This window comes from Eurypyga helias, unplaced genomic scaffold, assembly GCF_000690775.1.
Source record: "Eurypyga helias isolate BGI_N326 unplaced genomic scaffold, ASM69077v1 scaffold17172, whole genome shotgun sequence".
NCBI classification, from domain to species: Eukaryota; Metazoa; Chordata; class Aves; order Eurypygiformes; family Eurypygidae; genus Eurypyga; species Eurypyga helias.
This window is the reverse complement of record NW_010238044.1, coordinates 3,122-16,329: the sequence shown is the minus strand read 5'-3', so window position 1 is coordinate 16,329 and position 13,208 is coordinate 3,122. Positions and strand designations below refer to the sequence as shown.

Sequence of the window (13,208 nt, the reverse complement as noted above, 5' to 3'; positions counted from 1 at the left end):
GAAGCCGCGGCCCCGCCGGGGCTACTACCCCTGCGCTCGCCCCCTCACCCCTCCGCGCTCGCTGCCGCCCACCTGCCCCTGGTACTGTCGCTTCAGTCACCGCGGAATAACCCTTCCCCAGACAAACCCGCTTTTGTGCGTAGGGCACGGCGGGGTCTCGCGTGGCACTTGCGTTGACACGCGTGCCATAATGTAACCGCGCTGCGTGAAAAAGCGTCACCTTTGGATCGTGAACTTCAGGCTGCTTTTGCGTTGTGTGGCTGGTGATTTTGGGATCACGACAATCTTCAGGATTAACTTTCATTGCATCAGCTCGTGACAAAGGTCGAGTGAGGGAAAGCATAGGAAATCTGACAGACCTTCAGAGATGGAAGGGAATGTGCCCGCGTGAGCTGACCCTCCCTCTCGCTGGAAGCCCACTGGGCCAGTGCCCGCTGGCCTGCTGTGCCATGCTGCTCGCGAGCTGCGCAGAGGCGTCGGCAGCAGAGCCAAAAGTCTCTGAGAAACTTGGTTTCCAGTTTACAGGCTCCCCAGTTCCCCGGGGTGTGGGCTGCTTTAGTCCCTCTGGATGGAGGAGGCCCAGAGGTCACACACTCACGTTTAACCATGTTTTAAAAGCAGCAAACACTCTTGTTGCTCCTCTTGCAAGTAGATACAGAAAATTAAGAACAAAAAAAAAAGCAAACCCAGATGTATTTGCACACATATTTAGAAGAATGCTGTTTTCTGTGAACTAGAGATTGTAACGATGCTGTGTGTCTCTTCTAAACAGGTGGAGTCGCTTTATCCTCACCCTGGCTGGGTTGAGTTAGATCCTGAAGTGCTGTGGAGTCAGTTTGTTGGTGTAATAAAAGATGCTGTAGAAGGTAAGGGCTTATAAAGTTTGAGAGGTTAATTTAATTATTCATCAAAATTAGCAAAGTTGGTTAATTAGATAATAAGATTATTTTTTAATAGTACTGAAAATCCATCACTGAGCATAGGTTCACAGTATTCTTTAAGGCCTGTTCAGTTGTTAGGTGAAATAGGACACTTCAATTACTTTTTTTCTGCAGTGGGGCCCCATTAGAATTGAATTAGAACCAGAAGCAGTGAGTGTCCTTGATGGACATGTCAGTAACAGCGCCTTGTTGCTCCAGCTCTTTGTGTATGTACCCTTCCCTGGTGTCTGCCTGCCTGCCTTCCTCCAGATGCCTCTGTGTAGGAGCAGAGGGCAGGCTTGTTTCCCCTTCCGATTCTCTTCCGTTCTGCTGCCGCTTTGTGTGTGGATGTAAGCAGTGAGAGAATGAAAGTAGGATGCTGCAGTTGTGCTTGCTTAATGGCAACCTGATGTTCCCACTTGCACCATTCAGACTGCAAACCTGACTTGGGTGGTGGTGTTCTCCCTTCGTGCTTTAGCTTTTAGCCTAAAATGTTGTAGTACTCTGTGCACTAACACACACACAGCTCCCTTTTCTGCGAAACTTCTGAAGGGTTTTTTTCCCCCCTTTTCTGGATTCTGCCCTAACTGTGCGCTTACTCCACAACTCCCACAGCTTTCCCGTTACGCCAGCTGCAGCATTCTGCCACCCAGCATGGCCATGCTGATGCCGTGGCCCTGTCAGCTGCACCCCAGCTCGCTTTCTCAGTGCCCCAGCCTCCTTGTCACGTGTGTGTGTGTGTCATACTCTTTCTTTCGGTGCCCAAAGGTCCTCCTGTTCAGCCCCCTTTGTAGTTTGGTCTCAGTGTTGCTCTGCCCCCATGCCTGGCTCAAGGCAAAACTGCTCTCGGTCCCTTCCTTTGGAAGGCAGCCTTAGGGGATGGGGAAAGTAACCATTACTCGGTGTAAGGTGCAGATGATTGTTTTGGGCTCTTGTTCTGTTTTCTTAGCAGCCACGACTGTTGTGTCACAGGAACAGCAATGCCACCTCAACCCCTAAAGACCTCACTAGCTTCCTCCACTCCCATTCTGTGGGGCAAATCAGGAAGCAAGATTTTTCAGCTCGTTTACAAGGGGAAGCTTTCCTTGTGGCCAAGCTGTGCTTACTGTGGGCAAGTCACTCGTGAGAGGTTGTGCAATGTAGTTGAGCGTAAGCCCACGCTGCTCTCAAAAGCAGCAGTCCCCACCCTCCTTACAGGGCTGTTTCAAGTCCAGAGCAGTTTCCTGAGTCAAATCACCGTGCAGCTGTTTATGCCAACTTCAAGAGTGCTTGGGCCTGGCAAGAGAGGATGTGGGACCAGGGGCAGGGATGACTGCCTGGAAGCAGAAAGAAGGCATAGGAGCACTTCAAATTACAGGGCTTGTGGAGCTAAAACGTGATGCCATGCAGAGGTGGATGAGCTGTTGTAGTTCAGTACTACCTGGGGGTGGAAACTGCTTCTGGCTTCCCACCCCTGTCGCACACTCTGGTACTCGTTCAGCCATCCCAGGTGACAGCTTTGCTTACCAGCTTAGCTGAAAAGTATCTGTGCTTTGCCTTCTGGTTTGTTTTTCTCTGGAGTGGAAGTTAGCTCTGCTTGGGGTACATTGGGATCTAGGGAGTGTCACAGGGAAAGTGGTGGGAGCGTGCAGCTTGTGGGGGTGGGGAGGAGTAAGACATGCCAGCCTAGCCCACAGTGAACTGTGGCGGGACCAGTATGGCTCTGCCTTCAGTTTAGAGCCAGCTACTATTGAGAAATACTACTGTTCTCAAATCACAGCTCCCAGGTCCTCCCACACGCTCCCGCTGCCAGCAGCGCTTGTGCGGGCAGCTGGGGCAGGTAGCCTTGTGAAAGCACTGCTTTCATTTTCACTGGTCGAGAGCCTGGGGGCTGCTGCCTGGGGACTGCAAGGACCAGCGTAAGGGAAGGGGCAGAAGCACGTGTGGTGGTCAGCAGAGCAAGACATGCCCTTTCTCTACGAAACCCTTCTGTAATTGTCACTCGCAGACTGGCTGCAGTGCGTGCTGATGCAAAGGAGTAGCTTTGCACGTGAAAGTTAACGTAAGAGCATGTGTGAGTAGGATGTACTTAACCTGGGGTGCGTTCACGTGGCCCTTCAGAGGAACCCTGCTTCAGACAAAATAGGTAGTCTGTCACTTAAGTGGGATTTCTTAATGTTTTTTTTTTTTCACTTAATTTTCCTTCTGTAAGCGTGCATGGAGGTGCTTGGGAAGCTGACCAGAGCTGTTCTGAAAATAGCTGTGGACGTATTTAACTATTTACAGTTATATATATTAGAAAAGACGTTCTGTAACAGTTACTTGGAAGTAAGGTTTAACAGCAAAATTGGTGTACGCCCAAGTGTACATTTTTATACTTCTGAATTTGAGGTGTGCTTGAAGGATACTTTGTTGCATTCAGTGATTTATCAGATTTGTTCTTGGGTATTTTGAAAGACTGCTTAAGGAGTAAAACATTTAAAGTGATACGTCATTATTGAGGCGATGTAAAAAATCACGGCATGCTGACATTAATCTCTTTACTGCCTACAGAATCAATTTAGTTTTGTTTCTTTATGGAATTTCTTTCTGGAAGTTTGTAAAGGTACCTACTCCTTCTGGTTGTGCTTTCATTCACATTTATCCATGCAAAATACACATTTTAATTGATTCTATAGGCATATATAACCTGCCTGCCTGACTCCGGGATTGTTCAAGTAGAGTATTAACAGGCAGAAGGAGGAAAGGGTCCATGTGTCACAACTGCTGTTGTAAAATACATAGGTTTATCCACCCGGTTTGCAATCAGTTGGTCTGACTAAGAGTTCTCTGATGTGCCACTGCTCTAGCCACTTAGTGGGTTGGTCTGTAGAGACTTATATTCTCTTATATTATTAGTTTCCTGAGGATTCCATATGTTTTATGGTTATATTAGAAAAATTTTGTTTGTTTATTCAAATAAATGCTTTTTGAGTGTGGTTTGTTTCTGTTTTGTAGCTGCGGGCCTTCACATGAGGCAAATTGCTGGTCTTGGGATCTCAACGCAGAGAGCAACCTTCATTACGTGGCACAAGTATGTCAGCTGTGTGTGGTTTGAAACAAATTTGTGTTCACAGAAGCAGGCTGTAGGAGTGTTGAGTTCAGTCAAGTCATGACCTGAGAGCAATGAATGCCAGTCACTCACGTTCTCTCGTGTTTGCACAGCCACGCCTCACAGCAGTTTAGAACCGTTTGTAAGTGTATGTCCTTTTTGCTTGGTTCTTAGTACTTTGGAAAAGGTGAATACAGAAATATATTTAAATTCTGATGAGAAGCCTCATGCACAAAATGTCTGCATGCATATTACTTACTAATCCCTGAAATCCAGCTGGAGGATATTCACTTACTTTAGGAATTGACCTAGTGTCCTAACAGGAAAGGGTGAATGATGTTGAATTTTTTGGGCACTGCATGTTCTGTAGTTTTTAGATGAGAATGTTCAAAAACTGTTTTTCAGGAGGACAGGGAAACCTTTTCATAATTTCATAAGTTGGCAAGACTTAAGAAGTGCTGAACTGGTGAATTCCTGGAATGAATCCCTTCTGCTGAAGGTAAAACTGTGCTAAGCTAGTTACTGCTTGGACGTGTTGGAACTGTGTCGTTTTTATGAAGAGTAAGGGTGATAAATACTGCAAGTGTCCTGTTAACATCTTAATGTGACGTGCTGTGGCCTGAAAACATTTAACTGAGCAGGTTTAGCATGCACAATAGTACAAGAAAAAATGCGGTACTGATAGCCTGAAGGTAATTAATTATGGGAAAAGGTATGGTTAGGTCTAGCACGCATTTTGTTACTTTTTAGTCTGTTTGTTGTGTAAAAATGTTGCATGTTAACACTGCTGCAGTGTAATTTTTGGCTGTTGGCAGTGGTTTGGGTTTTTGTTTGTCGTTTTTTTTAAATGCACTCTTTGCTCAGCTTATCTATAGAAGGTGTATTTTATGCTGCTCATGGCTTGTGCTTTGTACCTTTAGAAGAGAAAGATTTGTTCTAAGTGAAAAAAAAAGAAGTTACTTTTCCTGTAAGTGGGAATAGGAAGTTAAATTCTTGGTTTTGCCATTGATTACTTTTGCGAAGGAAAACTTGGCTAATGCTTAAATTTTGGTTAATGCTGTAAAACATGATTGAGCCTGTATACTGTAGAACTTTGGCTGGAATAGCAGTACGTAATGCAGCTGACCACATCGTGCATTGCGCTCGCGTAGGTGACTTGTCTTTTTAATGCAGAGCAGTCTCTATTAGCGCCCCAGCGGAAGTCAGTAAAACAGACTGGCTTAGTGCAGCTGCTCTTTCCTGTGGTATTTGTCGTGGGAAAGCTGTCTCTTGAAATCCTATGCAAGGATTCTCTAACAGAATTTCAGCTTTCTGAATCTAATCTCACATAAGCAGCTTTCATCTGTGTTGTCATGCTTTAAAGATAATTGATCAGAAACCTTTAAAGGAAGATATTAAAAATTAAGTGACTGTTTTCTTTTGAAACAGGTAATCCACGTTATTTTTACAGTGCTTCATTTCTTGACTGGGAATGATCGATACTTGGCACCAAGTTTTCTTACCTTTTCAACACAACAAACTTCTATGAAGTTGTCATGGGTTTTTAAAAACATACAAGAGGTAAGATGGAACGGGGAAAATAATAGCTTTCTTGTGCCGTAATAGTGGCTAGTGACTTGGGTTGGTTGTAACCTCTTCAGTTTTGTCGTCTTTGTTCTTTTCCTCAGAAGAACCAGTTTGAAAGACTTCTATCTATGTTAGTGTTCAAAGCCTGCCTACCTAAATACCTACTCGTGTTTATACAACTTCTTCCTCTGACTCTGCAAATGCGTAGTAGTAAAAAGTTTTCTTCATGCATAGGTAACATAATCAAGTCACCTTACTTCACATAATTACACAGTTAGTAATTGTTCTTTGTTTTAAAGTTGTTTGCACTCCAGTTTTGCATGACAATTGTATTATTTTCACTGGCACTCTTACCTTTCCACTCTGCATTATTCCAGTGTTTACAGTTTCAAAAGTAATGTCATACCCAGCAGTCAAACACTGCAGATTATTTTGCATTTTGTTTTAGTGTAAATTGGAAAATACACATAAAATAAGTTGTGCTGTAATAATACAACGGGCTAATGAGCACTGAGCTATTTGTTGCTGTATTCTTTGCCATATTGCTTACCATTTTCCTTGTTTTTTCCTATTGTATTTATAACCTTAGTCGTCTTATTTTCCCTGTTAATTTTCAAATTCTTTTTGAAGAAAATGTTTATAATCCATTTTCTACCCTATGTAAAGAAAGCCCAAAATCTTTCGAGTTTTGTCTGCTATTTTCTGTCACAAAACTAACTACTGAGATGGTCAAGTACAACTTTTTACTGGCTTGTTTTGGTTGGGATACGTGCTGTGAATTGGGAGTATTATAGAATTGAAGGTTATGCAGCTGCTGAGTTTTCAGTGTGAAATCTTCTCCCACATTCTGTCGGGCATTGATACTTAAAATATGTTACTATCAAATCAAGGAGCTCAAAAATTTATGGCTGCTCTTTACAGAGAACAATGTATTCAGTCATATTTTGAGTGAATTACTTCGTACGTTCTTTCTCCAAGGTCAGGAGTTGTACACAGTATCAGTTAGTAGAAATTAGGTGAAACCTGAATTTCCCATTTTAAATAATATTTTCAACTCTTTACAGACATCATAGACCAGAAGATAGTGGCTCTGTCTTTACTGTTCTCAAGCACATACTTTGAAATATGCGTATTTCTTCTATTTCTGCATTTGGTGGTTTTTTTTAGTTTTGTTTAATTTAAGTGAAGATGCAGGAGTTCTTCTTTATTCACCACTGCTACAATTGTGACTATAAAGTTTCCCTTCTTAAGGCTGTGATGCCACCACAGTAGGAGATTAATTGCTTTTCTTTCCTTAGCAGGAGCTGGAAACAAACCTGTGCTTATTCTCTGTTAGGAGCATGAACTGTCGGATCATGTTACTTACATAGTCGACTTGCCCTTTTTAGAAGAAATGCTGGCAGAGACTTATTTTCTGGGGACGTTATCCTCAACCACAAATAAAAAGAGAAAAAGAATCAGGAAATATGTTCCTTTCTATTGTACCCAGTTGCAAATACCTTTTTTTTTTGTTATGTATATTTATTCCTAGGCTGAAGAAGCTGCCAAAAAAAATAACTGCTGCTTTGGAACAGTTGACACGTGGTTACTGTATAGGTTGACTAAAGGTGAATGTTCCTCTTAACTATTAATAAAACACACTGGAATCTAAGTAGTGATGTTCATGACTGTCATTGATACGTCCTAGAATTCAAATATTTTTTAACAGTTTGTATTTTTTTATAATTGATGAATTTACTATTTTAAAGAAATAACTTCTGAATTTATTATTCTTTGGGCCTGCCTGGAAGGGTAGTCAGAAATTATTCGGTGTAGTCAACTTTTTAAGCATTTAAAGAGGACTTCCAGGACTAATTGGCCTTGATTGAAGAAAAGTACCTGTGGCAGCAAGAGGACAAAGAAGTGTCACAAGTGTGGAGCAATTATGAGTCTCTGTCCTGAGGGCTACCGCCTCAGCAGCTGGATAGACTACTGTAGACAGTGATGCAGTCAGTGTTGTACATGTTGTCCAAAGTACCCGCTCTCTTCTAGCCAGCTCCGTGAGGGTAAAATAAGGTAATTAATGTATACACATTATAGTGAGGGCAGGTAAAGTCTGTGTGCTTGTTGTATCATAATGACTTTGCTGATAGCCAGTTTATATTACATGGGAGCCACTGAGATGTTTAAAGAAAACGTATGTTTAAAATGACTCTTAAATATTTGATTACCTAAAATCTCTGCTCTTTTTTTATGGTAGGTTCTGTGTACGCTACAGATTACTCAAATGCCAGTGCTACAGGTGTTTTTGAACCCTTTACGGTAGGTGCTGTTCCGAAAAAATACTGTTGCTATTTATTGTGCTTCTGAGAGAATTGCTGACATTTTTGCTTTTTCCAAATTATTTCAGAAATGTTGGAACCCCACTTTGTGTAATTTACTTTCCATTCCAATGTCTATTTATCCTCCAGTCAAAGACACAAGGTAACTAAGAAAGCGTACACTTACAAGCATATAACACCTGTTAAATTATTTGCTTTTAGAGAAATCTTACATAGTCTGCACAGGCCAATTAATATGTAGATACAAAAAAAATTTTTTTATATGCAGATATACTTTTTTAACACTACATCCAAAACTTCATTTTTACTCTCAGTATTCCTTGAAGTGATAACTTTAATGCTTTCTTTAAGATAAATTGGTAGCATTGCCTTTCTTATGTGCTGCATACCCAAGCCTTAGATGTCTAGATTCTGTTTTTAAAAAAAGGTTTTGTGACGTTTTTCCATAACATTTGTTTTAAGTTTCAACTTTGGATCAGCTGACTCTGAAATATTTGGGGTACCTATTCCAATAACGGCTGTGGTGAGTGAGAATGTTTTCTTAATTGAATCTGTGTATTTGTACCTATATTCTTTTTATCTAGCCTTGATATAATGCTTGCTTGCTTAGTAAGTATTCTCCATTTCTTCTCTATGACTTCACTACAGTAGAATTAGTTATTGAATTTTTCTCCAAAAACTCGATTTACAACATTAGAGGGAAAGGAGAAGAGAGGAGCAGGAAGGGATTACTGGAGGTTGAGGTCCATTAAGGTTGCATGAGGAAATGATTAAGTGCTGAAGGTAGGACTTAACAGTCCACTAAAAATAAGTGGAGACTAATGTGTTCTTGCCTCAGTTGATAGAATTTGGATAAGAAAAATCCATTGTTTTTGTAAACTGATGACTTGCAGAAAAATCTACTTGAGTTTAGCTAAATAAAAAAACTGTCATCTAGGTAACAGGAATTTCTCCTGCTGTTTTCAGAGAATTGTAGCCTCAGTTTATCTGTGAGTTTGCTGTTTCACCAAGGCAAAAACATAAGTAAATGCATTTAAGAACCATCATGATTGTTGCAAAATTGAGCATGGAACAATTTGGTCCAGGTTGGGTAGCAGAGAAGTAGGAAGGTGAGTCCTCAAAACCTCAACCTTCTATTTGGGGGAAGAGGAATTCAAGGCAAACTACTCTGTTTTGCTCCCTGGGTTTGCAGATGCTTTGTCAAATATCCTTGTCAAATACTAAAACATAGAATATTTCTTTTGTTTCCATAACATGTTTGTCAGTGTTGCAAGCAGTACTGCAGATGTTCATGTTGTGTCCAAACCTGGTGTAATTTGCCTCTAGTGATAAATCTGACTGTTGGAACCGCCTGCAAATACTTGAGAATTTCTATGAGCTCGCTTTTCATGCTCAATTCCTTTCTGAATGGTTATTTGCTTTCAGAACTCTGAAGTGTTTGCAGTGATACTTTTAAAATCCAGCAGCATCGTGGGTTGGTAGTTGGTAGCTAACTTGTTTGTGTTGGTTCAACAGGTAGCTGATCAGCAGTCTGCCATGTTTGGAGAATGCTGCTTTCACCCAGGAGATGTTAAACTGACAATGGGAACGGGTGGTTTCTGGGATGTGAATACTGGAGGGCGTCTCTTTGCATCACGGAGAGGTAAATTAGTGAAATCTTAGTTTTAGAGAATTTCATGTTATTTGACAACTCTTAAAGATGAGGGTACAAAAAGCGGTAAAACAGGGCCATGCTTTTTCTTCTGTCTTTAGCTGCAGAAAAACAGCTTGAAAGTCTTTTCAGAACAGAAGACTGGGGAATTTTTTAATTAGAAATGTAGATCTTGGTTATCCTGAAATATGCTTCTCAAGAAGAGAATTTAAGTAACATCACTTGTAATGATGTCTGTTACCTGCTTCCATCCCCTTTTTTTGGGGTGGGTTTTTTTTTTTTTTCCCTTCACCTGTTGCTCTTGATAGCAGTATTATACTTTATAGGATTGGAGAAAAAGGGGATCGGTCTTCTGGCTTCTCACATCAGAATGCTCCAGTGGATCACTAAGTTCCTCCTCTTGAGCCCTTATGCTTTGAAGTACCTAAAGTGGCAGGGCAGGATCAGCAATTACCGGTGTTCTTTTAACATACTAGAAGTGGGGTCCACAGTGTGTGTCTAGTGTTTAAAACTGTCATTCTGACCATTTGTGGTCTGTCAAGCCTGTTAATTTGTCAAAGATGGCTATTTGTCAAGAAGGCAACAGATGACACGGAAGTAAATTTGCCTGCACAGTCTCGCTCTGTTTGTCTCTCTGTTTGTCAGTCATATTTTTGAAGAGTGACTAATTTTGGGAAGCCTATAATTTAAAATGGGAGGGGTGGGGCTGAGGAGGAGGACAGCAGCATGCTAAGGAGACTCTTACCAGCTAAGGTCTGGAAGGACATTGGCAAATCTGCGAGATGTGTCAGAACTCAGTGGCATAGACATTGAATTCCCTATGAATGCAAATGCATTTTAGGCTAATTAATGATGTCATTATGGTGGCACTTTTACTTAGGAAATCATATGTATGTAGTCTGCAGAAATGTAATAGCAAAAACATGCTGTAACCTTTTTCCTGTTTCTTTTTCTTTTTTTTTTTAAGAAAGTATTTAGCTATCTGTTAGGAGTCGAAATCTTCAAGGCAGTGCTGTAAATCTTCTACTCCTTTAGGCTGTTATTTACCTTAAAATTATTTTCCCTATGTTCTTTGGCTGTGATGTGGTATGGTTACTAGGACAAGTTCAGTACGTAGCTTTCTCAGTGCCCTGGACATGAAATGTAATCTGTTCAATCTTTAAAGCTGACATCTGTATTTAAGACTGCGAGATGAATCCCTACAGCATCCTTGCACAAGCTAGTCATTAGCTGCTGTTCTAGTTTCTGGTCTTCATTTAGTTGCTACACATAACAGTTTAAAACAAGAAAAGTTCCTTCAAGAACAGCACTTCTCACAGTGATGGAAGCATGTTGTATAGATTGAAAATCTATAGATTAAAATATATATTAAAATCTATCTCTGTGGCACTCTGATAGTTCTTAGTAACTGGTCATACCAAGTGTCATGTCGATCTCTTTGTTCCTGGAGGTAGATTATCTTACATGACTGGAGACTGGCGCGAGCATCTTCAGGAAAGCCACCTGATGGGGACTTCTCTGTCCCTAATTAGCTGTCCTTCTCCCAGATGTTTGGCTCAGTGAATCATTTGGTCTTGCTTCTTCGCAGCTTCACCTTTGGTAGAAAGTAAAGACTGTAAGGGAGACCTGCACTGATGATCTGGAGAGTTGTACATCATTTTTTCCTTTCAAGAGACAAAGACAGACTTTAATATACATAGGTGCTGTGGTTGTTTTCCCTTGTAAGCACCAGGGTGCCTCCCGCACAAGCACCAGCACTGCCAAGCCACTCCTTTGGACGCTGGCAAGCAGACTGGAGGTGATTCTGTGAGACACTTGTCTGTCAGCCAAGTCACCTTGAGAAAGCAGAGAGAATACTTTTCTGGTCCTACAGTTGCTGGGACTCATTTACCTTTGTTGGATTACCCAATATCTCAGACCCGAGCAGGCTCCCGTAAGGTCTGTGTGCTCTCTTCACTCCAACAGTCATGGTACTTGGGCTGGGGGAAGTTTTTATTTCAGTAGCCACTGCATGTTTCATTTCTTCCAGAGTTACCTGAATGAAGTGACTTGTCCAGCAGCAGTGCTGAGAACACTTATTCTAGATAACAAAGTGGTTTTGCTTTAGCCCTAGAAGCAGTACTCTGGGACATTTTGTGTGTGTTCTTACTAATACGGATACCAACCAAGGAAAGTCTTTGGGCTCACACTGACTGTTTTAAGTAATATGTCTCCTCTTTGTTAAGGTTTCAACATATGCGGGGAGAAGGCAAAGGGGAGAAGGAATTATCAGGTTTATTCTTACTAGTGGCTGTTTATTTCCAGCGCAATAGTACCATCAAGCAGACAGCTCTTCGCTGTAGTGTGTTTTCAAATAAACTGACAGCGTTTGCCCTGTATATTTCTGCTGTCTTTGAAGAGAAAAAAAACCAAAAACAAATAGCACAAAGTCATTGAGAGGTTTTGTGAGTCACTGCAAAGCCAACATGACTTAGGGGAAATCCAGACTTCCTGCAGATCTGTCACGTAAACCAGGGAAGAGCTCACCTTTTGTAGTTGCAGACAAAGTATGCCACAGGTACTTTTCATGAGCTTGGGTGTTTGTTTTGTTGTTTATAGTAGGCAAATGTACAGGTAAAATGCTGTAGTTAACTGACTGTAGTCTGTGCTGGGGACAAGGATGGGCAAACTGTGAAACCTGTTTCTTTTTCCCCTTCTGTGTGAGGAAGCATTGCATATTGAAAAACGAGTAACAAAGTACATCACCTTCATCGCTGTGAATAGGATCTACGTTCTAAGTTTGTGTTGCCTTCTTTTTGTATGTGTCTCTTTTAGTATTTGTACTTCCCACCTGAAAGCCCAGCTTTCATGTTCTATGTTTTGAGGAAGCAAATTCTGACTTTTTAGAAGTCATCAAAAAAAATCAGATGGATTGAAAACAAATAGGAAATAATTTATAATTTTTTAAGTATACACAGTCTCTTATCATTTTTTAAAAAAAGTGTGTGCAGATAGCACTTCTCTTTAGCTTAGAGGGACTTTTTTGTGATTGACTAGTGATTTTATTTTTTCCAAGTTAATTTTGGTTTAACAATCTATTGTTCGATTCTCTTGTAATTCCATCACTAAATTTTTAAACAATATGTTTAACCTGTATCAGTGACTCTTTTTTTAGCTTGAATTCTACAAATGAATTGAATAAAAGCTACTCTTATTTTTTTTTTTAGTTAGGTTTGTTGTGGGAGGTGCTTGTATATTTTTTTTTTTAAATACTTAATTTAACAAGGTGTTTTGTTTTGCTTCATGGAAAATCATTAAGGTCTGTATCCACTGATTGGTTGGAAGATTGGGGAAGAAGTTGTTTACTTAACTGAAGGCTGTATGTCAGACATTGGCAGTGCTGTAAAATGGGCTCAGGATATAAGTAAGTAGTTCTTTAATTTCATAGAAGGTAAAATATATTGCTGCTTAAGAAACTGTTTCATGGGGTTATAGTTAATGTGGCTTGGTTTTATTATCCATAATTGAAGAAACTAGCCTATGTGTTTTGGACAGTGGAAAATGCAGTCTCGTTAGCAGAGTAGTAGTTAGTTTGCTGACTGTGTTTGCTACAGGTAGTTTGGTTTGCACAATCATCTCCTCATTAGACTCTGCCTCTCAAACCCTCCTACATACGGAGGCTTTTATTTTCCTGAAACATT

At 40.7% G+C, this 13,208-nt stretch overlaps 1 protein-coding gene across 1 annotated transcript; it reads left to right on the top strand.

Moving 5' to 3' along the window:
* Positions 1-757: 757 nt before the first annotated feature.
* Positions 758-12,931, top strand: LOC104502591 (putative glycerol kinase 5; the record flags this gene model as incomplete). The annotated part of the gene is made up of 10 exons (XM_010147717.1): positions 758-866; positions 3,897-3,972; positions 4,396-4,489; positions 5,419-5,550; positions 7,088-7,163; positions 7,796-7,857; positions 7,946-8,019; positions 8,340-8,400; positions 9,393-9,519; positions 12,827-12,931. Coding segments are annotated over exons 2-10 (793 nt in total), but the record flags the coding sequence as incomplete, so codon positions are not given.
* Between the last annotated feature and the right edge of the window lie 277 nt (positions 12,932-13,208).